Source organism: Oncorhynchus gorbuscha, linkage group LG25, assembly GCF_021184085.1.
Source record: "Oncorhynchus gorbuscha isolate QuinsamMale2020 ecotype Even-year linkage group LG25, OgorEven_v1.0, whole genome shotgun sequence".
NCBI lineage: Eukaryota > Metazoa > Chordata > Actinopteri > Salmoniformes > Salmonidae > Oncorhynchus > Oncorhynchus gorbuscha.
In genome coordinates this window covers 6,798,064-6,824,736 of record NC_060197.1, presented here as the reverse complement: position 1 = coordinate 6,824,736, position 26,673 = coordinate 6,798,064, and the positions used below count along the sequence as shown (strand labels likewise).

General features: G+C 46.8%; 1 protein-coding gene across 1 annotated transcript; it reads left to right on the top strand.

The window, feature by feature from the left end:
* The first annotated feature begins 2,435 nt into the window (after positions 1 to 2,435).
* On the top strand, positions 2,436 to 23,571 carry LOC124014249 (netrin-4-like). The gene is made up of 10 exons (XM_046329060.1): positions 2,436 to 2,900; positions 3,788 to 4,329; positions 10,010 to 10,282; positions 15,908 to 16,034; positions 16,220 to 16,405; positions 19,652 to 19,865; positions 19,960 to 20,054; positions 20,422 to 20,490; positions 20,958 to 21,131; positions 21,254 to 23,571. Exons 1-10 carry the CDS (start codon positions 2,846 to 2,848, stop codon positions 21,391 to 21,393), a joined length of 1,875 nt encoding a protein of 624 aa, XP_046185016.1. The 5' UTR covers positions 2,436 to 2,845; the 3' UTR covers positions 21,394 to 23,571.
* The last annotated feature ends 3,102 nt before the right edge of the window (positions 23,572 to 26,673 follow it).

Sequence of the window (26,673 nt, the reverse complement as noted above, 5' to 3'; positions counted from 1 at the left end):
CTCTGCATAAGCCAGGGTAGTTCATTAATTAATTGGTACTACATAAAACAGATCAGTTAATAATTCTCAATTGGCTTGCATTCCACTCCAATTAGCTGGGATTTTGGATAGGCCATCAGTAGCATATTGTCAACATAGCCCATGCACAAGTGTATTTAGCCAAGTGACCAAACTCCCCATATATATACACTACCGGTCAAAAGTTTGAGGTCACTTACAAATGTCCTTGTTTTTGAAAGAAAAGCAATATTTTGCTCATTAAAATAACATCAAATTGATCGTAAATACAGTGTAGACATTGTTAATGTTGTAAATGACTATTGTAGCTAGAAACGGCAGATTTTTTATGGAATATCTACATAGCTGTACAGAGGCCCATTATCAGCAACCATCACTCCTGTGTTCCAATGGCACATTGTGTACTACCCCCTTCACAGAACAGTGCAAACTGTCTCTAACCAGAATAGAAAGAGGAGTGGGAGGCCCTGGTGCACAAATGAGCAAGAGGACAAGTACATTAGAGTGTCTAGTTTGAGAAACAGACGCCTCACAAGTCCTCAACTGGCAGCTTCATTAAATAGTGACCGCAAAACACCAGTCTCAACATCAACAATGAAGAGGCGACTCTGGGATGCTGGCCTCCTAGGTTTGAAAAACCAGGACATTTCTAAGTGACCCCAAATTTCTTTGTTATTGTTGTTGTATTTTACCCCCTTTTTCTCACCTATTTCGATTTTGTCTCATCGCTGCAACTCCCCAACAGGCTTGGGAGGCAAAGTTCGAGTCATATGTCCTCCAAAACATGACCCGCCAAACCTTGCTTCTTAACACCCGCCCGCTTAACCTGGAAGCCAGCCGCACCAATGTCTTGGAAGAAACACAGTTCAACTGACGACCTGTGTCAGCCTGCAGGAGCCTGGCCCACCACAAGGAGTCGCTAGAGTGCGATGAGCCAAGTAAAGCCCGCCCGTCCAAACCCTCCCCTAACCCAGAAGACGCTGGGCCAATTGGGCGCTGCCCTATGGGACTCCCAATCACGGTTGGTTGTGATACAGCCTGGGATCAAACCCAGGTCTGTAGTGATGCCTCTAGCTAGACCATTGCGCCACTCAGGAGGCCCCCAAACTCCACAATTGTAAAGTAAGTGCCCAGTGAAAATCTCTCTCACTTTAACTCATCCTACACCGGTATTTGTGGCTAAAACATAAATGGGAGAAAAAACAGGTCAAAACCTCAATCTCAAATTTGTATCTCAAACAGGTGTTTCAAAAGTGCTTGCTTTTTCCTCATATAACATGACGTCATCTCCCTGAGGAGGATGAGCTGGCCTATCAGCATTCTAGAGGAGGATGAGTTGGCCCGTCAATGGTTTACTTGCGTGAATATTTATAATGTCCAGTACACACACACCACTCTGTTGTTGGGGGTAAGCCCACACCATTCCAACACAGAAACGCTGCTGTTTTAACATAATTTATAAAACATCTTGGAAGGAAAACTATTTCACTCGGTTAAATTTCCATGTACAGATTTTACAAATACAAGTTAAATGGGTTTCCATTGTATTTTCAACTCTACTGATGTCACAACACATTTGTTATATAGCGAATGTGCCCACCCTGGTATTGGCATGTGTTCTCTAGCCATCAGCTTGCAGATACAGTTGTGGGTACAGTCTACGCATGATAAGATTATTATGGCCAAAAGAGGGAGATTGTTTTAATTTGTCAAACGGCAGCCAAGCATGGATTAATCAAGTCACCAGCATAAGATCCTCGATATTAATTGGAAAGTAGCATTAACCTCATCACCTTGCACTTTCACCACCCTATGAAGTTCATCATCATGTATTCAATCAGTAGCCAAATAAACGGTATGCTTTCCCGAGTCCTAGTGGGATGACCACATAAACATGTCATCCGTGACTCCAAATTTACTTCGATATGATGGTTATATCAATATTTGGTCATAAAAGCGTTTCCACCTTCATTTCTCGCATTAATACATGAACCTACACGAAAATATCCAAACTTATATTTGACCGACAATATTAGCTGTTTCCATCAGGCATGTTGTACTTTTTGTTATCGGACATCTAGGCCAACTTTATTCGCATAAAAATGGATGGAAAAGTGGTTCGTCTCCTTTCTAAAAAGGGCCAACTATTTCCCCCAATGTGAATCCTGTTCAGCTCACGAGCCTCAATCATTCTGGACCCTTGGCTTTGTTATTCTGCGTTCCTTTGTTTTGTTTACACGAAGTGTCAAATTTAACCTCATTTTTTTTTATCCGGATGAGTGTCTGTGGATTTGAGAGGTTTGGATGACCACAGCGTGCCAGCTCTGACCTGACACCGACTGGCTCCTGACTACCAGGAATGTTCCTTTAAAGAGAAAAATGCAAAGAGACGGGGCGGAGCCGCAAGCCCGCTGTCACTCTCTCAGTATTCCATAGTAGATTCACAGTATATCTTCAGGCCATCAGCAAGCAAATTAACTGTAAGGTAGAAGGTCCCGACGAATACGAGAGAACGAAAATCAGTCCTCGGCCTTTGCAGAAGTAAATGCGGCATAATGGAATACTTTTCCCTGGGTGTCTGAACCTTCCGTCTTGTCAAACTGGGCACTTTGTTTTTCTTTGATCATATCTGTTTTTTATTGAAATGGATAGTATAACCAACACTGGCTTTGAACCTTGGCTTTACATTCGCGGATGAAATCTAGCATCTATTTGCCACTTGAATAACACCAACGAGGTGTCGCGTTGCCTATTCACAAGGCTGCTCTCTAGGTATCTCATCGGCTAACCTCTTCTTGGGAACACTTGCTCGTGGGTCGGAACTACGATGTGGACTTTGTTTGCTGTTTTTACCTGCACTGGCCTATCTGCTATTCTTGCAGGTTTGTATGTTTTCTTTAAAAAAAAAACGGATCCTATTCGAATTGGATTCATAGGCAGTGTATTCATTGTGTGCAACGATGTAGCGTTCCCGCTGTCTCGGAACAATACGCCTGACAAGTGCAGCAACCGTGACAAAAGTATTTCCTTCCGCTCCGCTCGGCTCTGTTGACCACCTCGGGTCAACATTCTATTTGTGTCGAGGTGAAACTCGTGTCTCGTGATATCACTGAGATTTTCTCTATAATGTAGAATGTTTTAAATAAATAAATAAATAAATAAATATGCCATTTAGCAGACGCTTTTATCCAAAGCGACTTACAGTCATGTGTGCATACATTCTACGTATGGGTGGTCCCGGGGATCGAACCCACTACCCTGGCGTTACAAGCGCCATGCTCTACCAACTGAGCTACAGAAGGACCACAGTTTTCAAACGAAACACAAAGATACGAATGTGTTTTTATAACTATGTAATAACCTCAAAAGACCATAACAATGAAGGCTACTGTGAGCTAACATCCATTGTCGACTGCCAAAAATTGAATACCTGCCCATATTATAAACATAATTGTTGTGTTATAAAACCATGAAACCCTGGCTGTGAACAGAACAGCCCTTGTGTGCATGTTGGCAGTGGAGAGGACTCTTAAAGATGGCAGTGTTGCCCAGAAGGTGTTCTTAAGACCCATGGGCAATGCATCTGGAACGCGTCTGGAGTGCACATCCTCCTCCCATAGCTTTCCAAAACTTGATCTGTGTCAAAGTCCACATTGAAGCATTCAAGTTAAGACGTTAGATTCAAGTTTATATGACATATACACAGACGCACACACACATCCTCACCCTCCTCCTTCTCCTATAACCTGTCCTCTCTCTCTTCCTATAGATGTGGGTCGTGTAGGGGGGGTAGCCCCTCGCTGTGAGAGCCAGGCGTGCAACCCCCGAATGGGCAATCTGGTGCTAGGCCGCAGGGTCCTGACCCAGACCGTGTGTGGCTACAAGGGCACCGAGCCCTACTGCTCCTACTCTGACCCCTCCTCCTCCACAGTGCCCTGTCCCCCGGCCAGGTGTGGGGAGTGCAACGCGGCTCTCCCCCTGCAGGCCCACCTGGCTGCGGCCATGGCCGACTCCTCCTTCCGTCACCCCAACACCTGGTGGCAGTCGTCCGGGGAAGTGGAGTCTGAGACTCTGCAGCTGGATCTGGAGGCAGAATTCATCTTCACCCACCTGATCATGGTGTTCCGCTCACCCCGCCCTACCGCCATGACCCTGGAGCGCTCGCAGGACTTTGGGCAGACCTGGAAGACATTGCAGTACTACGCCAGGAACTGTAGCGCCACCTTTGGACTGGAGGAGGGAAAGGCAGTGCTGGACGGGGCCCCCTGCACCTCCAAATACTCTGGTGCTTACCCCTGTACCAGGGGAGAGGTGAGGAGGGCTGTGTGTGTGTGTGTGTGTGTGTGTGTGTGTGTGTGTGTGTGTGTGTGTGTGTGTGTGTGTGTGTGTGTGTGTGTGTGTGTGTGTGTGTGTGTGTGTGTGTGTGTGTGTGTGTGTGTGTGTGTGTGGTGTGTGTGTGTGTACGGAGACAGACAGACAGACAGACAGACAGACAGACAGACAGACAGACAGACAGACAGACAGACAGACAGACAGACAGACAGACAGACAGACAGACAGACAGACAGACAGACAGACAGACAGACAGACAGACAGACAGACAGACAGACAGACAGACAGACAGACAGGGCCAGGACAGAACCAGGTGTTAGTCCAGACAGCAGCTCAGACTCACACCTCTAGCCATCCAGGATGTGCCCTGTCATGGCACCTTACTTATGGACGGATGAACAGCTGGAAGGAAGGAGGGATGATAGATGTTGGCTACTGTACTACACACAGGAGTGTCCACTCCACTTCCCCCCACTCATAAAGCTAACCTGCATATTCCCCTGTGTGTCTGAATTATGGGTCTCTAATCTAAATACAGGTACTAATCAAAACCGTGATGAGTTTAGTCAGGTGTGTTAGTGCTGTTCTGGAACTCCAGTCTGCACACCCTAACCTCTCTACAGCTCTCTATGGCCTGGGTAGTCCGTAGTACCCAAGCCAGCAGCAGCACTACGGAGGAGTGTGTTATTACTACAGAAGGGTGGTTATCAGGTGGGTGTAGGGATTATGTGGCAAGAAAGGGTTCCTGGCAGCTCCTTGATGTCTAACTGAAACAGTGTGTGAGGGGTTTCAGCTCCTACCAAGGCAGAGCTAACAGTTCACCCAGTGCAGGGATATCATGTAGTGCGGGGTTCCCCAACTGGTGGCTCACAGGGCCGGATTTGGTGGTTTTGTTAGGCCCCCCAAGTTTTCTGAGAATAATAAAAAACAATATACTCTATATGTATATGTGTGTATGTATCTATGTATGTGTTGTTGTTTTTTTGTTGGACATAAAACACTGTAAAAACACCAGGAAATCAGCTCCAAGTCATTTTCATTTTGAAAATCTATTCCAGAGTATTCCCAGGCACAATAGAGAGGCACGTGATCGTAAACAATCGGAAGCAAGGTTTGAAATTATTATGTTTTAGTCAAATATTATATATTTGTGATCTTCTTGCGGTCATTTTGCAGTCTATAAAATTATTTCCAATTATGTTCCATCCCCCCGACCACCCGCTTAAGACACAAATGAGCCGCGGCTGAATCTAGTTGATGATTCCCGATGTAATGCATATTGACTCTGTAATAAATCTAGTTGATGATTCCTGATGTAGTGCATATTGACTCTGTAATGAATCTAGGTGATGATTCCTGATGTAGTGCATATTGACTCTGTACTGAATCTAGTTGATGATTCCTGATGTAGTGCATATTGACTCTGTAATGAATCTAGTTGATGATCCTAAGATGTAGTGCATATTGACTCTGTAATGAATCTAGTTGATGATTCCTGATGTTGTGCATGTTGACTCTCTAATGACTCTAGTTGATGGTCCCTGATGTAGTGCATGTTGACTCTGTAATGACTCTAGTTGATGATCTCTGATGTAGTGCATGTTGACTCTGTAATGAATCTAGTTGATGATCCCTGATGTAGTGCATGTTGACTCTCTAATGACTCTAGTTGATGATCTCTGATGTAGTGCATGTTGACTCTCTAATGACTCTAGTTGATGGTCCCTGATGTAGTGCATGTTGACTCTGTAATGAATCTAGTTGATGATCCCTGATGTAGTGCATGTTGACTCTGTAATGAATCTAATTTATGATCCCTGATGTAGTGCATGTTGACTCTCTAATGAATCTAGTTGATGATCCCTGATGTAGTGCATGTTGACTCTCTAATGAATCTAGTTGATGATCCCTGATCTAGTGCATGTTGACTCTGTAATGACTCTAGTTGATGATCTCTGATGTAGTGCATGTTGACTCTGTAATGAATCTAGTTGATGATCCCTGATGTAGTGCATGTTGACTCTGTAATGAATCTAATTTATGATCCCTGATGTAGTGCATGTTGACTCTGTAATGACTCTAGTTGATGATCTCTGATGTAGTGCATGTTGACTCTGTAATGACTCTAGTTGATGATCCCTGATGTAGTGCATGTTGACTCTGTAATGGTACTGCTCCACAGGCTTTTCCCTGGTAGGATTGCCTACATGTAATCCTGTCATCTTTTATGATCCGCTGTATTGTACATCCAAAAGCAGTCTTCCCCTGTGAGTGGTGTGTGTGTGTGTGTGTCCATGCAAGTGTGAACATGTGGAAGTGTGTATGTGCTACTATAAGATACTTGAGTCATGTTGTGATGTGCGTGCAATGCATGTTTGTGTGTGAATGCTTGTGTGTTTTTGTGTGTGTGTGAGGGAAGCAGCGAGACACTGTGATAGTAGCATGACCTTTACCCTCTAACCTCTGTCTGATGACCCTGAGGTCAGGGGAGGGGTCCAGACTCCAGAGCCCTTTCAGCTCCTCATCACAGAGTCTGTTATACTAAACCATTCTCCCCTCTCTCTATCGCTATAGCTATTGTATTTATCTTGTGATGTTCATCATTAACTAAAACCATCATTCTGACAACTCATATGTCTGTGCCCTGTCTGGTGATGACAGCAAGGCATGTACAGAACTGTGTGTGTGCTTTACCCTGGGAGCTGAGAGCTGTGCTCTGTGTGTTTATGTTCATACAGAGGGCAAGGTGCACATGCAAATATGCCTACCATGTCAGGCTTTCACCTACTAGCTCAATGTGCCAAGTGTGTGTGTGTGTGTGTGTGTGTGTGTGTGTGTGTGTGTGTGTGTGTGTGTGTGTGTGTGTGTGTGTGAGGGTGTGTGTGTTTAGTCAGTGTTAAGTGTTTGGGCTCCTGCAATCAGATAAGTGTTTAACTGTGATGGATAGCAAGAAGGAGGGAGGAGGAGTGTCTTAGCTTGGAGCGATACCGTGAGGGAGCAGGTATTCCCAGCTTCCCCCCTCTTTTATCTGATGAACATTAAAAAGCATGTCATCTCTTGTGCTGAGAGCTGAACATGTTCGTTTGAATGGGGGAAAACCTGGGACGCTTGTTCAGGTACTAACTGAAGAGGTCTCGTTAGTCTCTCTGTTGGAGAGCTCAGGGCTCCTTGTGTTATTTATGAGGTCAGCTGGGCTGGAAGAGTGTGTGTGTTTAGGTGTTATAGAGACTGTAACCTCCTTAGAGAAGGAGCCGTCTAAACAGAGCCCCACACACACCTCTCTCTCTCTCTGTCTGTCTGTCAAGGAGGAAGTGCCATTGCCCTGATGGAAGTTGGTCCTGCAGGCGAGACGGCCCATCCCCCTCCTCTCGCTTTCTCTCTCTCTCGCTCTCTCCCTCCATCAATGCCCATTGTTCCTGTTTACCAGAATACAGTCCACAGCGCTTTGATGGAATTAGGGCTGTTAAAGCCAGTCTTACACTGTTTTTCAGACTGTAACAGGAAAAGAAAAGATTATGAGCGTAGAAAAGCCACATGCTCCCCTAACTAAGGTTTCTGTGGGACTGCTCTCTCTGTTTCTATGGTTTGGGAGACCATACCCAGACAATGACTTGACATTTCATAAAAATTTTCATGAGAGACTTAATTTGTTTGTTTGTATGTGTGTGTTTGAGTTTGCTTTCGTTGTGTGGGTTGTATAAATTCTGTACTCCAGAAGGCCTCTTGTGGAATTTTTGCAGGGTATGGAAATGTTGATTGGGTAAGTGTGTGTGTAGTTGGGAATGTTCATTGGATGTTGTGTGTGGAGTTTGGGTTTGTCCATTGGGGATGTGTTTGTATGTGTGTGTGACAGTGTTGCTGCGGTGTCGCTGGGCTATCGTAGAGCCTTTGTCCAGGGCTGAGTTATGTGGGGCTGCATCTCTCGCCCGCTCTTTTGTCTCGTCCTCCTCTCCCGCAGACTGGCGCCCCTTGCCCTATTTGTTGTGTTCCCTTAATTGCGGAACACAATGCCATGACTCTGTGACCTATTCCAACAACAGGGAACTTAATAGTGCTCCTCCCATCACACCCCAGGCCAGCCATACAGCCAATGGAGACACAGCATGGGCTCGACTCACAAACACACACCCCTCACCCAATGATATCTATATCAGGGATACATACTCTCCTCCAATAACACCCCCTCCCAGCATCACACACTTCCCTCAATGACAACGAACTCCCCTTAAACAAACACACTTCTGCCCCAGTGATATCTGTGTCAGAAACATACTTCTGCCCCAGTGATATCTGTGTCAGAAACACGCTTCTGCCCCAGTGATATCTGTTTCAGAAACATGCTTCTGCCCCAGTGATATCTGTGACAGAAACACACTTCTGCCCCAGTGATATCTGTGTCAGAAACACGCTTCTGCCCCAGTGATATCTGTGTCAGAAACACGCTTCTGCCCCAGTGATATCTGTGTCAGAAACATGCTTCTGCCCCAGTGATATCTGTGTCAGAAACACACTTCTGCCCCAGTGATATCTGTGTCAGAAACACACTTCTGCCCCAGTGATATCTGTGTCAGAAACACGCTTCTGCCCCAGTGATATCTGTGTCAGAAACATGCTTCTGCCCCAGTGATATCTGTGTCAGAATCACGCTTCTGCACCAGTGATATCTGTGTCAGAAACACGTTTCTGCCCCAGTGATATCTGTGTCAGAAACATGCTTCTGCCCCAGTGATATCTGTGTCAGAAACACGCTTCTGCCCCAGTGATATCTGTGTCAGAAACACGCTTCTGCCCCAGTGATATCTGTGTCAGAAACACGCTTCTGCCCCAGTGATATCTGTGTCAGAAACACGCTTCTGCCCCAGTGATATCTGTGTCAGAAACATGCTTCTGCCCCAGTGATATCTGTGTCAGAAACATGCTTCTGCCCCAGTGATATCTGTCAGAAACACACTTCTGCCCCAGTGATATCTGTGGCAGAAACACACTTCTTCCCCAGTGATATCTGTGTCAGAAACACACTTCTGCCCCAGTGATATCTGTGTCAGAAACACGCTTCTGCCCCAGTGATATCTGTGTCAGAAACATGCTTCTGCCCCAGTGATATCTGTGTCAGAAACACACTTCTGCCCCAGTGATATCTGTGTCAGAAACACACTTCTGCCCCAGTGATATCTGTGTCAGAAACACACTTCTGCCCCAGTGATATCTGTGTCAGAAACACACTTATGCTCCAGTGATATGTGTCAGAAACACACTTATGCTCCAGTGATATGTGTCAGAAACACACTTATGCTCCAGTGATATGTGTCAGAAACACACTTATGCTCCAGTGATATGTGTCAGAAACACACTTATGCTCCAGTGATATGTGTCAGAAACACAACCCTCTCAGGAACACAGTTCACCCTCAACAACAGCAGCAGTGTAACAGGTTTCCATAGGAGCAGCCACCGATGTGATGGAAATTGTGCTTGGGCTGGGGGGTAAAATGGAGGGATCATCAATTTAGGGATGCAAGACTCAGCGAGAGAGAGAGAAAGAAAGAAAGACAGAGAGAGCGGTGCAGAAAAGAAGATGTGTTGTCACCAACTCTTGCGTAATAACATGGTGCAACTAACCCGTATAATTTTGACTGACTGTTGGATTGGTTGATTGACAGGTGATCTATCGTGCCCTCCCCCAATGGGAAGCTCTTGACCCATATGGGGTGGCAGGCCAGGAGCAGCTGAGGGTGACCAACGTGCGTGTACGTCTGCAGGAGTGCCAATCCTGTCCCTGCCAGGCCAAAGATCCCACCGTTGGAGCCCCGCCCACCCAGCACTTCGCCATTTATGACCTCATCGTGAAGGGCAGCTGCTTCTGCAACGGGCACGCCGAGCAGTGTGTCCCCGCACCCGGTTACCGCCCTGTCAGGGACAGAACCAACCACGTGGTGAGTGTGTGTGTCTGTGTTTGTGTCTGCGTATCTGACGTGTTCATGCATGTGTTTTGTGTGTCAGTCATTAGCATAGTGATGAGGGCTATCACCTTTCTCTGTCCCACTTCCTGTGCTGGGCTTGCTCTGTCTGGGTAGATAAAGAGCTCCCTTTCCTGTGATCCAGATTACAAAAGAGATGTTGATATTGATTCAGCACTGGGCTAATGATGGTGTTGATGTCTAAAAAAGTGTGTGTGTGTGTGTGTGTGTGTGTGTGTGTGTGTGTGTGTGTGTGTGTGTGTGTGTGTGTGTGTGTGTGTGTGTGTGTGTGTGTGTGTGTGTGTGTGTGTGTGTGTGTGTGTGTGTGTGTGTGTGTGTGTGTGTGTGTGTGTGTGTGTGCGTGCGCTGATAAAGGTGTGAATGGACATGGCTGATTCACAGTGTGTAGATGGACATTAGAGATGCAGCGAGCGTTTCCAGACTGCCTGTGGAACGCCTATCTCGGCCATCTCCACACGCAGTTCCGCCCGACGCCTTTTGAAGCAGAGCGCCTATTCTATTGCAATCAGCAGGCCCAGAGAGCAGGGAAAGTGAGTGTGACAAAATAACCTTTAGACTGCAGACACAAAGACGTAGACACACAGAGACTGTCTGACTGTGGGTAACTATAACTTTGTGTATGAGTGTTAAGCCCACAATAGCAGTGTCTGTGGCAGTATTACAGTATCTAGGAGCTTGTATGGTTGCAGCCGGTCAGTCTGTCTCCACTGTGTGAGCCCACTGTAATCAGAGGTGTCTGTCTGTCATCCTCCCCCATAATATCACTGGCTTATCTAGTAACCCAGTGGACTACACCTAGTTAACCTAGTTTGGACTTGACTTTATCTAGGCTACAAAAGCATCCTCAGAATGTGTTTTAAGCTTTTTAATGTTGATATTCTAAACATCAGGTAATATCACAACACGACCTAACGTTGTAGTGCGATATGCGGGAGAGTTGGGTAAACAAGCGTTGAGACGGGGGATGGTATGAGGTTATATAAGCTCTCTCTCTCTCTCTCTCTCTCAACACACTCAAACAAGACGGGTGGGTGTGAGTTTGTGTACATGTTTTCCTACCTAATAAGGACCAGAATGACCTGACAAGACTTTGTTCATGTTGTGAATTTGTTAAAATGCTATTTTAGGCTTAAGGGTTAAGTTTTGTGTTTGTGGCTAAGATCAGGGTTAGGGTTTTAGGTTAGGAGTTAGGGTTAGGGGGTTGAGGATTTTGAATGGGAATATATTTTTCATACCCAAAAAGTCCAGACAATCCTGAGTACCCCTCGCCATGGAACAAGGCGGGGTTAGTTGTGGGCAGTCTGATGAGTCCAAATTTGAGATTTTTAGAGCTAATACGCTAACACAGTATAGACTTTACGTCCGTCCCTCGCCCCCGAACTGGGCGCGAACCAGGGACGCTCTGCACACGTCAAGAGTCACCCTCGAAGCATCGTTACCCATCGCTCCACAAAAGCCGCGGCCCTTGCAGAGCAAGGGGAACCACTACTTCAAGGTCTCAGAGCAAGTGACGTCACCGACTGAAACGCAACTGGCGCGCACCACCGCTAACTAGCTAGCCATTTCACATCGGCTACACTAACATTTATGTAAACTCTACATAGTTATGTTCTGTGGGTGTCACTGTGTAGACGGATACCCCGTTTCATGGGTGCACAATCCATGGGGAAGTCTGTACAGGGCATATAAATATGCCCCCAAAAGCAATTATGCAGTCTTAATACATCCGCAGTGGGATTTCAAACATTGTAAACAACAGGTGTGGCCTAACAGTGCAACGCTTGCATGCAGACCCTTCACAAATAATGCAGAGAGAAAGAAAATTGAGAAATAAAACAATAATAAAAGTAATGATAGATACACAATCAGTGACGATAAATACATGGGGTACCAGTACCGAGTTGAGGTGAATGGGGTACGAGGTAATTGAGGTAGATATGTACATATAACCAGGAATAAAGTGATGGATTATACACAGTAGCAGCAGCGTATGTGAGGAGTCAAAAAAGTGAGCGCAACAAGGGTCAATGCAGATCGTCCGGGTAGCTATTTGGTTAACTATTTAACTAACAATTTAGCAGTCTTATGGCTTGGGGGTATAAGCTGTTCAGGGTGCTGTTGGTTCCAGACTTGGTGCATTGGTTGCCGTGCGGTATCAGAGAGAACAGTCTATGACTTGGGTGGCTGGAGTCTTTGACAATTTGTAGGGCCTTCATCTGACACCGCCTGGTATAGAGGTCCTGGATGGTAGGGAACTCGGCCCCAGTGATGTACTACAAGGCTGTGCGCAATACCCTCTGTAGCGCCTTGCAGTCGAATGCCAAGTCGTTGCCATATCAAGCGGTGATGCAGCCAGTCAAGATGCTCTCAATGGTGCAGCTGTTGAACGTTTTGAGGATCTGAGGACCCATTCCAAATCTTTTCAGGCTCCTGAGGGGAAAGAGGCGTTGTCATGCCCTCTTCTCGACTGTGTTGGTGTGTTTGGACCATGATATGGCCAGGTTTCCAAGAAAAAGAATATTACAGTTCTTCAGGTCCCATTGGTAGGATAGTCTCAAACGGAGCTCGTCCAGTTTATTCTCCAGTGATTGTACATTCACCAATAGAACAGAGGGTAGAGGCGGTTTATTTACTTGCCGCCATAGTTTCATCCGGGTGCCCACACGTTGGCCTTTATATTGCCAGATTTAGGGTGTGGTGTGAGCAGTATGTCCTGTGCCACCGACTCATTGAAGTAGAAATCCTCATCCAAATCGAGGTTAGTGATCGCTGTTCTGATGTCCAGACGCTCTTTTCGGTCATAGGAACCGATGGCGGAAACATTTATGTACAAAAGAAGTTAAGATCAGCTCAAAAAAAACCCACAAAATAGCAGTTTGGGAGCCAGGATTTTGTGCCCCCATGATTTCAACAGTTGTTTTCTGTTTGTCAAACTAATTCATTATTGTATTAAATCTTAAATTCTAACGACATTCCAACCGTATTTAGCATTATCTCGTCCAAAGCTGGCATGGTTCTATCCACTATTTGTATGTTTGCATCACTTTTAATGAGGGACTTTTGTTCAGAACCGCAAATTCAACTTTTGTGGCTAATTGTTAATGTGGCTAGCTTCACATTGGTAGGGACAAGCGTGTACCAGGGCCGCGTTCAGCAGGAGGACGGACACAACGTTGGCCAACGTTCAGATATAAATGTAAAATGTAGAACAAACATGCCTCTCTGATTTAAGAAATCATGTCAGTTCTATTCATGGCATTTGAGTCTGCAACTTTCTAAAACGATTCTTTACTGAACATGCCCAGGCAAACCCATTGAGCAACACAAACCCAGCTCTGCGCATCGCTTGTCTGGAAAGCCTCAGCAAATGAAACTGTGTGGTAGGCGGGGTAGGCCCAGGCCGACCTCGCCCACAGCCGCCCGCGCAAGTGTGTCGTGGCTAGGGGCTTCTTGAAAATTCATGAAAACAAAGCTGTGTGTGTGTGTGTGTGTGTGTGTGTGTGTGTGTGTGTGTGTGTGTGTGTGTGTGTGTGTGTGTGTGTGTGTGTGTGTGTGTGTGTGTGTGTGTGTGTGTGTGTGTGTGTGTGTGTGTGTGTGTGTGTGTGTGTGTGTGTGAGAGAGAGAGAGAGAGCAAGTAAGTAAACTCAATAATCAGTGGCCTTGATATTGAGGGCTATTAGTGCCCAGACAGTTTTGTGCAGTCCGAAGTGTTTTTGGGGAGAAACAGTGTTTTTGTTGTTGTGTTGCAGGGCTCACAGGTCCAGACCACATGGGAAGGGGATCATGGTCTGTGTGAGCCACTCTGAGTTGACCACAGAGCCAGTTTTTGACCCACATCCAACCCTCTGGGCCCATGCTCAGCTACTGGAGCGTTTGCAGCAATTAGCATAGCAAATGGAGAGGCAGTAAGAGTCTCTAAGGGCTGTAGAGACTTGCACAGTAACTGGAGTCTGAGAATGAGTCTCTGGAGAGGTGTTGGAATTTAAAGACTGCACCTCATGGAGAGTATTGTGCTATATAGGTGTTTGCCTGAGTACACACACACGCTGATGATCGGATTAACACACACACTTATCATGTTGTTTGGATGAATACACACACACGCTGCTGATGAATGACTTAATTTCACATTGGCCCATAAAGCTTTTGATGTGTGAGGGGAAATGGGCGTGAGTGACGCCCATCCTCTGGGTGTGGGGCTGCCAAGGTCTTCCTGAGCACCCGTCTGTACCCTCTGCCACCCCTCCCTGTCCATGTCCAACAACCTCTTTATCAGAGGGTCAGAGTGTTTGAAATACAGGCCTGTCAAAACAGAACACACACACAAGCTCAGGGCAGGAAGGAGTGTGTGTGCATTTTATTTGTGTGTGTGCCTGGGAGCCTGGCTGCCTGGGTATGTATTTATGTGTGTGTCTATTGGTGTATGTGTATATCAAGCAGGTAAACATGTGAAATTGTTTGGAATACCAGCTGTCTGGAGCTTGGCCAATGTCTCTCCTCTCCTTCCCCCTCTTTCTCTTCTCCTCTCCTCCCCCTCTTCTTCTCTCTACCTGCCTCCTTCCCCCTTTTCCACAATCAGTCCTGGTTACAGATGATTCCATTCTCATTGATGTAGTGATGTACACAGAGTTCCTTTACTCATTTTCTCTATGTTTGTCCAATCACGATCTACCACATCCATTTCTCACACTGTCTTACCTGCCTGTCCTTATCTTCCTCCATTCTCCTGGTTGATGGAATATGGTTGGGGTTATGTCTTGGGCTGGCACAGTGACTGGGGTTGAGTTTGAGATAAGGTTAGGGTTCGATCTGGAGTTAGTGCAAGGGCCTGGGATATGTCCCAGTTCCGGTAGCTACAGGTCTCTCCCATGCCTGTGTTTAACCCTCTGTGTGAGCGTCTGTGCAGCATAGGGGAGAGGGCATTTTGTGGTAGAGGGCAGCAGCCTCTATAGCCATACACCGTGGGAAACTGAAACTACCGCAGGGGTTGGAGTGTGTGTGTGTGAGTGTTTGTGTTCAGTGTGTGTGTGTGCATGCGTCTGTGTGTTTGAATGTGTGTGTGTGTGTGTGTGTTCAGGCCTCTCTCTGTGCCTCTGTTCCCCCACACAGAGGCACTGTAACCCAAACAGATAAATAGCTACCTCAGATGCCTTGTCAACCTCCCACCTAGAGTACCTCATTAACCCGCGTGCATGACATTCCAACTCACAGGAATGACAAGGAGACTGTTATTGTGCTCTCAGCGCTACATATTTCCATGCACACACACACACACACACACACACACTCAGCCACTGTCCTTTTCAGGCCTCTTTCGTCACAAGGCCAATGTTCATTTCCAGCGATGAAGCCAAACAATCAATCTCCTTTCAGCAATTACAGGACAGGACCTGAAAGAGAACAGGCAGGGGAGCCCCCCCCCGACCCCCAGGGGTTAGACTTGGGGTGCTGCTGCTCTCACGTGGGAACTGCTCTCTCCCTTACACTGACCTCTTTGTCCCCCCTTCCTCTCCCTCTCCCTTTCCTCTTCCTCTCCCTCCCTTCCTCTCCTCCTCTCCCTCTCCTCTTCCTCTCTCTCAGGTTCATGGGAAGTGTGTGTGTAGTCACAACACTGCAGGTGTTCACTGTGAGCGCTGTGCTCCGCTCTACAACGACCGACCCTGGCAACCTGCGGACGGACTCACAGGGGCTCCACACGAGTGCAGGAGTGAGTGACACTACTGCTATTCACTATACGCTAGGGCCAGGAGTTCTATCTGAGAATGAGATCTGGTCAGGAACAACGCACGGCCCCACTTACAGCCATCATTGATCATGATGACCAATCAGTGCCTGTTTAGAGAAGATTGACAGATATCTGTGATTCTGATGTCCCGTCCTGTCTCCCTATAGAGTGTAAGTGTAACGGGCATGCCCAGAGCTGCAGTTTTGATTGGTCGGTGTGGCGGGAGTCCGGCCAGCGCAGCGGAGGTGTGTGTGAGTGTCTACACAGCACAGAGGGACGCAACTGTCAGAGCTGTAAGACTGGCTTCTACAGAGACCCCCAGAGGGCGCACACGGCCCAGGACTCCTGTAAACGTAAGACAAACTCTCGCACACGCACTCCAGATGGCTAAAGCAAAAGCTCAATGTACTTCAAAGATTTGAGCCCATGTCTGACTCACATTCACTGGCTTGCTCTATCACTCACTCACTCACTGACTCACTGACTCAATCACACAAACACTCACACACATAAACACACACCGTAGGAATCCAGAGAACATGAGACACATACACACCGTATACACACACCCTTACTGGCAGAGCCAACTCATTTCTGTCCGGAATGCTGATTGCTGAGATCGCAAGCCGAGACGTGCTGGATAACGTCGCTCCTGATGGGCACCTGGTTCTTTGTGTGTGTGTCAGTGTGTTTGTGTTTTGTCTTTCACACGGCCTACACTCTCTCTGAGGATTACACATAGATGAATCATCAGACTGGGGCATACCTGGGACCTGCCTACCCCAACCCCTGTCCCTGTTGTTATGGCTGTTTGTGTTCTCTGTGAGTCACTGGAGTGGTTCGTCATCACTAATTAACACGGTGGTGGCTCATGTAAGGAAAAGGAACGGGAAAGAGGGGTACCTAGTCAGTTGTACAACTGAATGTATCCAACTGAAATGTGTCTTCCGCATTTGTGTGTGTGTGTGTGTTGTTTGTGCTCTGTGATGGGACTTAAGTAAACACTAGATACCCATCCATAAAGACGACAGTGGCTACATTCTCTGATTATCTGTCTGATTTGACCCAGTGAGCTCAGCCCCACAGTTATGCAGAAGGCTGGGGAGACGCCGGCTGGTGTGTGTGTGTGTGTGTGTGTGTGTGTGTGTGTGTGTGTGTGTGTGTGTGTGTGTGTGTGTGTGTGTGTGTGTGTGTGTGTGTGTGTGTGTGTGTGTGTGTGTGTGTGTGTGTGTGTGTGTGTGTGTGTGTGTGTGTGTGTGTGTGTGTGTGTGCGTCACTGCATGCTTGTGTGCATGTGTTTAGGTTTGCCTTTAGGGAAGTCTGTAGCATATTGGTATTTTCACATTGTCAACAAGTGAGAGTGGAACACATATTTGGGGAATGTTTGTAGACAGGACACATTTAGGAGGGGAACCCCAGTGTCAGAGCGAGGTTGAAATCTGACAACTGAGGAATTTCTCTCCGTCTCTAGGAACATATTTCCAATTCCAGGCATGGCGGAGCTCTTTAAAGAAAACACACAATCGAGCCGCAAACTCACACACACACAGTAACAATGAGTGTGTGTGAGAGATTCATTTTTGTTTGTTTTCTAAGTGGGTGTGTTCGGGCAGCTGCTCTAAGTGGTTGTTCGGGCAGCTGCTCTGTCACGTACCACTACAGACCCATAATGTTCTCATTGTGAGAGCTCACTGCGTCAACACACACAACTCCACACATTCTCATCTCTAAACTCCAATAATTATACAATTAATGTATTAACAATGTCCTATTATACAACATGAGAGAGAGAGGGAAAGTGTATGTATGCACCTGCGTGTGTGTGTGCTGATGACTTTGCTGCTTCTAGGTTTGCTATCACTTGAGGTGACTGAACACTACAGTCTCAACTGGGCCTCAATAGATGCTTTTCAGGAAGAGAAATGATTTGAAGTTCAAGTGTATTATCGTAAATGTGGAGAACCCTGAAGAGAGAGACTGTCTCTCCTAGCTGCCTTACATATGCCTTTGGATGTAGATGTCAGTGTAATGATTCCCGTGTGTGTGTGTGTGTGTGTGTGTGTGTGTGTGTGTGTGTGTGTGTGTGTGTGTGTGTGTGTGTGTGTGTGTGTGTGTGTGTGTGTGTGTGTGTGTGTGTGTGTGTGTGTGTGTGTGTGTGTGTGTGTGTGTGTGTGTGTGTGTGTGTGTGTGTGTGTGTGTGTGTGTGTGTGTGTGTGTGTGTGTGTGTGTGTGTGTGTGTGAGTGCGTGCGTGCGTGCGTGCATGGGTCTTTACAAGGTCTGTTGATAATGAAAGATACAAAATGAATGAAACTACAGATGCATCTTATCTTATATTTGTTGCCCACGGCGATAAGTGATAAAGGTACAGCCTTGTCTGGGTCTCAGACAGTAGAGCCTTGTGACATCATCTCCCTGCACCCAGACAGGGTAGCGGGGGAGAGACACAGGGGATCTGCCTCTGGTTAAATAGTAATTTACTGCCAGTGGGGTATGATGGGGAGGGGGGGGGGCTTCAAGCATCATTAAACAACAGAAATAAAGCTCTACACCCCCCCCCCATCTCTCCCTCCCTCCTCTTGTCTCTCTAGTCCCCCGTCCCCCCCCCGCCCTTGTATCTCTCGCTCAGATGAGTACAAATTTATGGTGATACTGATACTTTGGCTGTTACTCTCACCCCTGCAAAGTTATCTTGTAATTCAGACTAGTAGGACAGCAAGAATGTGTTTGTGAATTTATGTGTACATTTTATGTGGTGTGTATGTGTGTGTGTTGTGAGCCTTTGCAAGTTGTGTGTTTCATAGGGGGGTTATGGTGTGTGTGAGGTGGTTGTTGAGTGGGCAGAACATAGCACTGACTGTGCTATCTAATATTGCTGCGGTCTGTTTAAAGAACAGACTATCAGCTGAGAGAAGGGACAGAGACAGGAGAGAGAACTGTGGAAGGTATTTGAGAAAGATGTGTGCGCATGCCTGTGCATTCCTGCGCGTGTGCCTGGGTGCATGCGTATGTCGTACGCGCGTGCATGTATCCTTGTGCGCGTGTGTGATGGCAATCTGATAAGACGATGACAAAGAGACCATTGTGCTTCGTGGTTTTCCTGGACTGTTCCAGTCAGTCCAGAGTCCTTTGGGAAGTGGTCTCTCTCCCTCTCCCAGTCTTATCACTTCCTCCTCCAGGCTGGGCTATAATGAGGTGGCACGCTCTGGAGTGTGTCTATCTGTGTGACAGTTACACAAAGGGAACTCTACATGACTAATACGTGCCTAATAAAGCCATAGGTAGAAAAAATATATATAAATTGGAAATGTTGCTAACATTAGGGTTCTCAATCTGAATGTGTGCAGTGGTTTACTTTGTGTGGATTTGATTGGCTGTGGTTGAGTGTGGTGGATTTAATTGGCTGTGGTTGAGTGTGGGTGGAATTGATTTGCTGTGGTAAGGTACAAATAGATCCAAATGAATGTCTGTGGTTTATTTGTCAGTAGATAACATTGGGTTGAGTGCCGATGTATTTGATTAGCTGTGGTGGAGTTATTGATGTATATGTGACTGATGTGCCATGTCTCCCCTCTCTCTCTCCTCCCTCTCTTCCCCCCAGCATGTGGCTGCCACCCCTTTGGTTCAATACCCTTCCACCTGGGTGGGGGGTCTCTCTGTGACCCTACCAACGGAGACTGTGTCTGCAAGGCTGGTGTGGGGGGCTCTCACTGTGACAGGTGCATGGTGGGATACTGGGGTTTCCATGACTACGGCTGCCGTCCGTGCGACTGTGCGGGAGACTGCGATCCCTTCACGGGATACTGCATGTCCGGGTGAGTCATATATATATACACACACACACATATATGATATATATAATATTATGTTTATATTAACAGCAAGTCTATAATGTGTATGTGCGTGCAGGTCAGATCGGGACCTGTATAATCTAGAGGGAAACTCCAGTGAGCTGGTGAGGATCTTTAGGGGAGACGAGCTCTTTTCTGCCCTACACTACTCAGGTTAGACATGGGGTCACCACTGTGTGTGTGTGTGTGTGTGTGGTCTGCTCCACAGCCCAGTGCCCAAGCGTTAATGGTTAAGTAGTGAAAGTTATGGTACATCCTTACAAGGGCAGAGAACAACGATCTGTGTGTCTGTGGACAGTTTCCAAAATGTCCTTCTCCTCGATCTCCCAGGGCCTACAGCTGAGGAAGACAAATTCCTCCTTGATCACACACACATACACGCACACTGTCCTCACATTCTTAAGTCACCACTTATCTACTTCCACACACACACACCCACTCACCCACAGAGCAGGTATCAGTCACATATCTGGACGGGGTATTGGTGTGTAATATGTCAATATGATTGTGTCCCCTGCAGAGAAATGTGAGTGTAAGGAGCAGGTCCTGACCAACAGCAAACTCTTCTGCACCATGAAGTTTGCCTATGGTGAGTACTGAGACACACATGAACAACAGCGAGAGAGATGGTGGTAATAAAACCATATTTGTTTTTTTGCTTCCTTGGTTTCCACTGTGTTGTTTGTTTATTGATTTCCACTGTTGTTTGTTTATTGATAACTCTATGTAAAAGTATTTTATTGTACAATAAAGGCTTGTTAAAATTCTAAATATCTCTTTCCCTCTCTCTACCTATCTCTGTCTCTGTCTCATATCTCTTTCCCTCCCTCCCTCTTTCTCTCTCCCTCCCTCCCTCTCCTCCTCTCCCCACTCTACTCCCTCCCTCTCTCCTTTCCTATCGTTCTCTCTCTCTCCTTATCTCCTCCTTCCTTCCTTCTCTCTCTCTCTCTTTCTCCTCCCTCCCTCGCTCTCCCTCCATCTTTGTCTCTCTCCTCCCTCCCTCTCCCTCTCTATCACTCCATCTTTACCTCTCTCCTCCCTCCCTCTCTGTCTCAGTGTTAAAGGTTAAGGTCTTGTCAGCCCATGATAAGGGCTCCCATGCTGAGTTGGAGGTGAAGGTTCAGAAGGTGTTGAGTCAGAATACTAAGGTGAAGATCCAGAAAGGACGAGTAACACTCTACCCAGAGTCCTGGACCGCACGGGGCTGCACCTGCCCCATCCTCAACCCAGGCCAGTCTCGCACACACACCTATTCACAGGCACACGTGTGCACACACACACACACCGTTACGTACACACACACGCAGGGCTGCTGAGCTAATGATGTCTCTGTTTATGCTTTGACTACTTAGGTGGGGAGTACTTGGTGGCGGGCCATGCAGACAGGAAGCAGAACCGTCTTATCGTCAACATGAAGAGCTTCGTCAAGCCCTGGAGAGCCAGCCTTGGACGCAAGGTCCTCACACTAATGAAGAAAGACTGCACCTGGTAAACAGACGGAGGACACTGGGAGATGGACAGACTGACTGATAGATGGAGAGAGAGACAGAGAGAGGAGAAAGAAGACACTGCCATTAATTTGTTTTTGCCTTCTCTGGAGGGGGAGTTCTCTTATGGAGGTGGGGACTAAACAGACTATAAATGCCCGCCCCTATCTGCCCTGGGCCAATAAGAGTGTGTGGCTGGCAGAGAGAACATATACAGACTCTATGAGCCTCTGTTTGAGTGACAGTTCGGCACTCTCTTCCATGCATACATAGACACCCAGCCACTCCCTCTCTGTAGCACTTTAGCCCAGGGCAGAAGGGCCAATAGGATCATGGGTTGACCTCAAGACTGGACAACCGAAGGACACATTTGACCCCTTGGGACCCCTGTAGAAGGGCTTGTGGTGGATGGTGACCTGTGCCTCTTTCCCCAATGTGTTCTGTTACAACAAACTGTCTGCCAAGCTGTGTAACAGACACAGATGTGTACACACAGAAGGATGTTGAATAAGCCATACATGCCACTACAGGTGGTCCAGGTGTGTCTGCGAATGTGTATGTATGTTGTGAACTCTGTGTGTGTCTGTGTGTGGCTGCATGTCTGATGAGCACAAATCCATCCAGCTTCAGTCCAACTGATCTGTTTTTTGACTCTGGAATTTGGACAGGATAACCTCTAGAGATAAAAACAGTCCTATCACAACATACACCACTGAATATATATGACAATACACATATTACCTCCCAATATGTAATACTGCTGTGACCTACAGAGCCCTGAATTCATCTCTATTCCTTCCTGTGTCTGCTCCTGTACAGTATTACTTGTATATATCTATAGAAATATGATGATGTCCTCTCTCTTTCTTTGATGATGTGTTAATGTTTTAATGTCATTCCTGTCAAGTGTTGAGGCACTACATTTTCTTTAGATTTCCTCACTGTGGAAAAACCCGTCCTCCGGGTTAGTGAGGACACAAGACCGATAAGTGGAAGCACACACACACTCACACACACAAACAAACATGGCTGTTTATAGACTTTAAAACAACAGAGTTACATTTCTCCATCAGGAGCCTTGGAATATCTCAGATTCATTTGATGAAAATATCCTCCTGCTCCTCCTCCTGTCTTTCTATCCCTCACCAGATTAGGTACTAATACACCCCTCCCCCTCTCCCAAAACACTGACACGTTCACACAGACTCAGGGAATGTTGACCATAACAGAGAGATGGGAGAGCAGACAGAATGTTTGGCTTTAGGGAGAGGGTGTTTGCTGCGGCATACCGGACCATTCCTGGCGTTCTCGTCAGAGCGACGTGGATGAGCTCACGGTGCCGAGATATTCCACACATGCCAGGCGTGGGTAGTCCAGCTCTTCTCCTGGCCAGGTCAGAGTTCACAACCTGCTATGGTGACCCTGCACACTTGGGGTGATCACAAGAGTGGGAGGCAGAGGTCTGGGTCAAGAGTCAAGGCCATGGAGAACTGAACTGTCCTTGGAACAGAGACACAACAGTGAGCCCCCCCGGACTGGGAACACATTGGTAGGACGGAACACACTGGTTGAATCAACATTTCCACGTCGATTCAACCAGTGTTGCACCAACGTTGAATTGATGTCTGTGAGACCGGACTACTGCAGCTGGATCACAAAACACATTCATATCAGCTACTGTCCCCCACCTCGCTCTCTTTCCTCTGGTGGTGGGACTGAGGGGTGTATGATGTGGAAAGGTTGACTAGTATGCGTGTGTGTTTGGACTCTCAGTGTGTACATTAGGGTTAAGTGTCTTGCTTAAGGGCACATCGACATGTTTTTTTCCCACCTACTAAGCTCGGGGATTCGAACCAGCAAGCTTTAGATTACAGGCCTAACACTCTTAAATGCCAGGCTACCTGGCGCCTTGTGTGGGTCAACTTCCACCCAGACCGCTGTGTTGTATAAGGGTATAGAGATACAGGAAAAGGGAGAGATAGGTGGGGGAAATAGAGGGAGGGTAAAGAGGAGATTGTGGGGGCAAGAGAAGGGAGAAGATAGGAGAACAGGGGAGACACACACCAACCTGATCCCAGACCTGTTTCATGTGTAAGGAGGAGCGCGATGGAGGGAGTGGAAGGAGAGAGCGAGTGGGGAAAGGGAGAATGATATACACTGCTCAAAAAATAAAGGGAACACTTAAACAACACAATGTAACTCCAAGTCAATCACACTTCTGTGAAATCAAACTGTCCACTTAGGAAGCAACACTGATTGATAATACATTTCACATGCTGTTGTGCAAATGGAATAGACAACAGGTGGAAATTATAGGCAATTAGCAAGACACCCCCAATAAAGGAGTGGTTCTGCAGGTGGTGACTACAGACCATTTCTCAGTTCCTATGCTTCCTGGCTGATGTTTTGGTCACTTTTGAATGCTGGCGGTGCTTTCACTCTAGTGGTAGCATGAGACGGAGTCTACAACCCACACAAGTGGCTCAGGTAGTGCAGCTCATCCAGGATGGCACATCACTGCGAGCTGTGGCAAGAAGGTTTGCTGTGTCTGTCAGCGTAGTGTCCAGAGTATGGAGGTGCTACCAGGAGACAGGCCAGTACATCAGTAGATGTGGAGGAGGCCGTAGGAGGGCAACAACAAAGCAGCAGGACCGCTACCTCCACCTTTGTGCAAGGAGGAGCACTGCCAGAGCCCTGCAAAATGACCTCCAGCAGGCCATAAATGTGCATGTGTCTGCTCAAACGGTCAGAAACAGACTCCGTGAGGGTGGTATGAGGGCCCAACGTCCACAGGTGGGGGTTGTGCTTACAGCCCAACAACGTGCAGGATGTTTGGCATTTGCCAGAGAACACCAAGATTGGCAAATTCGCCACTGGCGCCCTGTGCTCTTCACAGATGAAAGCAGGTTCACACTGAGCACATGTGAGAGATGTGACAGAGTCTGGAGACGCGGTGGAGAATGTTCTGCTGCCTGCAACATCCTCCAGCATGACCGTTTTGGCGGTGGGTCAGTCATGGTGTGGGGTGGCATTTCTTTGGGGGGCCGCACAGCCCTCCATGTGCTTGCCAGAGGTAGCCTGACTGCCATTAGATACCGAGATGAGATGCTCAGACCCCTTGTGAGACTATATGCTGGTGCGGTTGGCCCTGGGTTCCTCCTAATGCAAGACCTCATGTGACTGGAGTGTGTCAGCAGTTCCTGCAAGAGGAAGGCATTGATGCTATGGACTGGCCCGCCCATTCCCCAGACCTGAATCCAATTGTGCACATCTGGGACATCATGTCTCGCTCCATCCACCAACGCCACGTTGCACCACAGACTGTCCAGGAGTTGGCGGATGCTTTAGTCCAGGTCTGGGAGGAGATCCCTCAGGAGACCATCCGCCACCTCATCAGGAGCATGCCCAGGCATTGTAGGGAGGTCATACAGGCACGTGGAGGTCACACACACTACTGAGCCTCATTTTTACTTGTTTTAAGGACATTACATCAAAGTTGGATCAGCCTGTAGTGTGGTTTTCCACTTTAATTTTGAGTGTGACTCCAAATCCAGACCTCCATGGGTTGATAAATTTGATTTCCATTGATAATTTTTTGTGTGATTTTGTTGTCAGCACATTCAACTATGTAAAGAAAAAAGTATTTAATACGAATATTTCTTTCATTCAGATCTAGGATGTGTTATTTTATTTATATATATATATATATATATATATATATATATATATATATATATATATGCCATTTAGCAGACGCTTTTATCCAAAGCGACTTACAGTCATGTGTGCATAGTGTTCCCTTTATTTTATTGAGCAGTGTATATAGAGAGATGCACTACTGAGAGTGAATGAGCATCACATGGTCTTATCCTATCCGCTCCTGATTCAGTTAGAGAGGAAATGAAGAGAAGGGAAACCTGACGGGAACTATAAACTCAGACACTCAATCACGGATTCTAAAAATACCAAAGCTATTCTGTACTATGTATCTTTTATTTTTATTTCACCTTTATTTAACCAGGTAGGCCAGTTGAGAACAAGTTCTCATTTACAACTGCGACCTGGCCAAGATAAAGCAAAGCAGTGCAACAAAAAGCAACACAGAGTTACACATGGAATAAACAAAAGTACAATAGAAAAATCTATATACAGTGTGTGCAAATGGAGTAAGGAGGTAAGTCAATAAATAGGCCAATAGTAGCGAAGTAGTTACAATTTAGCAAATTAACACTGGAGTGATAGATGTGCAGATGATGATGTGCAAGTAGAAAATACTGGTGTGCAAAAAAGTAAATAAAAATAATATGGGGAGGAGGTAGGTAGTTGGGTGGGCTATTTACAGAAGGGCTATGTACAGCTGCAGCGATCGGTAAGCTGCTCAGATAGCTGATGCTTAAAGTTAGCCTCTGTTTTTGGAATTCGTTCCAGTCATTGGCAGCGGATAACTGGAAGGAAAGGCGGCCAAAGGAGGTGTTGGCTTTGGGGATGACCAGTGAGATATACCTGCTGTAGCGCATGCTGTGGGTGGGTGTTGTTATGGTGACCAGTGAGCTGAGATAAGGCGGATCTTTACCTAGCAAAGACTTATAGATGACCTGGAGCCAGTGGGTCTGGTGACGAATATGTAGCGAGGGCCAGCCGACGAGAGCATACAGGTCGCAGTGGTGGGTGGTATTTGGGACTTTGGTGACAAAAAGGATGGCACTGTGATAGACTGCATCCAGTTTTCTGAGTAGAGTGTTGGAGGCTATTTTGTAAATGACATCGCCGAAGTCGAGGATCGGTAGGATAGTCAGTTTTACGAGGGTATGTTTGGCAGCGTTAGTGAAGGAGGCTTTGTTGCGAAATAGGAAGCTGATTCTAGATTTAATTTTGTATTGGAGATGCGTAATGTGAATCTGGAAGGAGTCTAGCCAGACACCTAGGTATTTGTGGTTGTCCACATATTCTAAGTCAGAACCGTCCAGAGTAGTAATGCTAGTAGGGCGGGTTGGGTGCGGGCAGCGATCGGTTGAAGAGCATGCATTTAGTTTTACTAGCGTTTAAGAGCAATTGGAGGCCACGGAAGGAGTGTTGTATGGCATTGAAGCTCGTTTGGAGGTTTGTTAACACAGCGTCCAAAGAAGGGCCAGATGTATACAGAATGGTGTCGTCTGCATAGAGGTGGATCAAGGAATCACCCGCAGCAATAGCGACATAATTGATATATACAGAGAAAAGAGTCGGCCCGAGAATTGAACCCCCATAGAAACTGCCAGAAGTCCGAATAACAGGCCCTCCGATTT

Bases quoted from the DNA above. Each gene is read 5' to 3' on its own strand.
- LOC124014249 (XM_046329060.1), top strand. From the start codon at position 2,846: ATGTGGACTTTGTTTGCTGTTTTTACCTGCACTGGCCTATCTGCTATT. The intron at 16,035-16,219 runs GTGAGTGACACT...GTCTCCCTATAG, and splicing joins GGCTCCACACGAGTGCAGGA to AGTGTAAGTGTAACGGGCAT. The intron at 21,132-21,253 runs GCCAGTCTCGCA...TTGACTACTTAG, and splicing joins CTGCCCCATCCTCAACCCAG to GTGGGGAGTACTTGGTGGCG.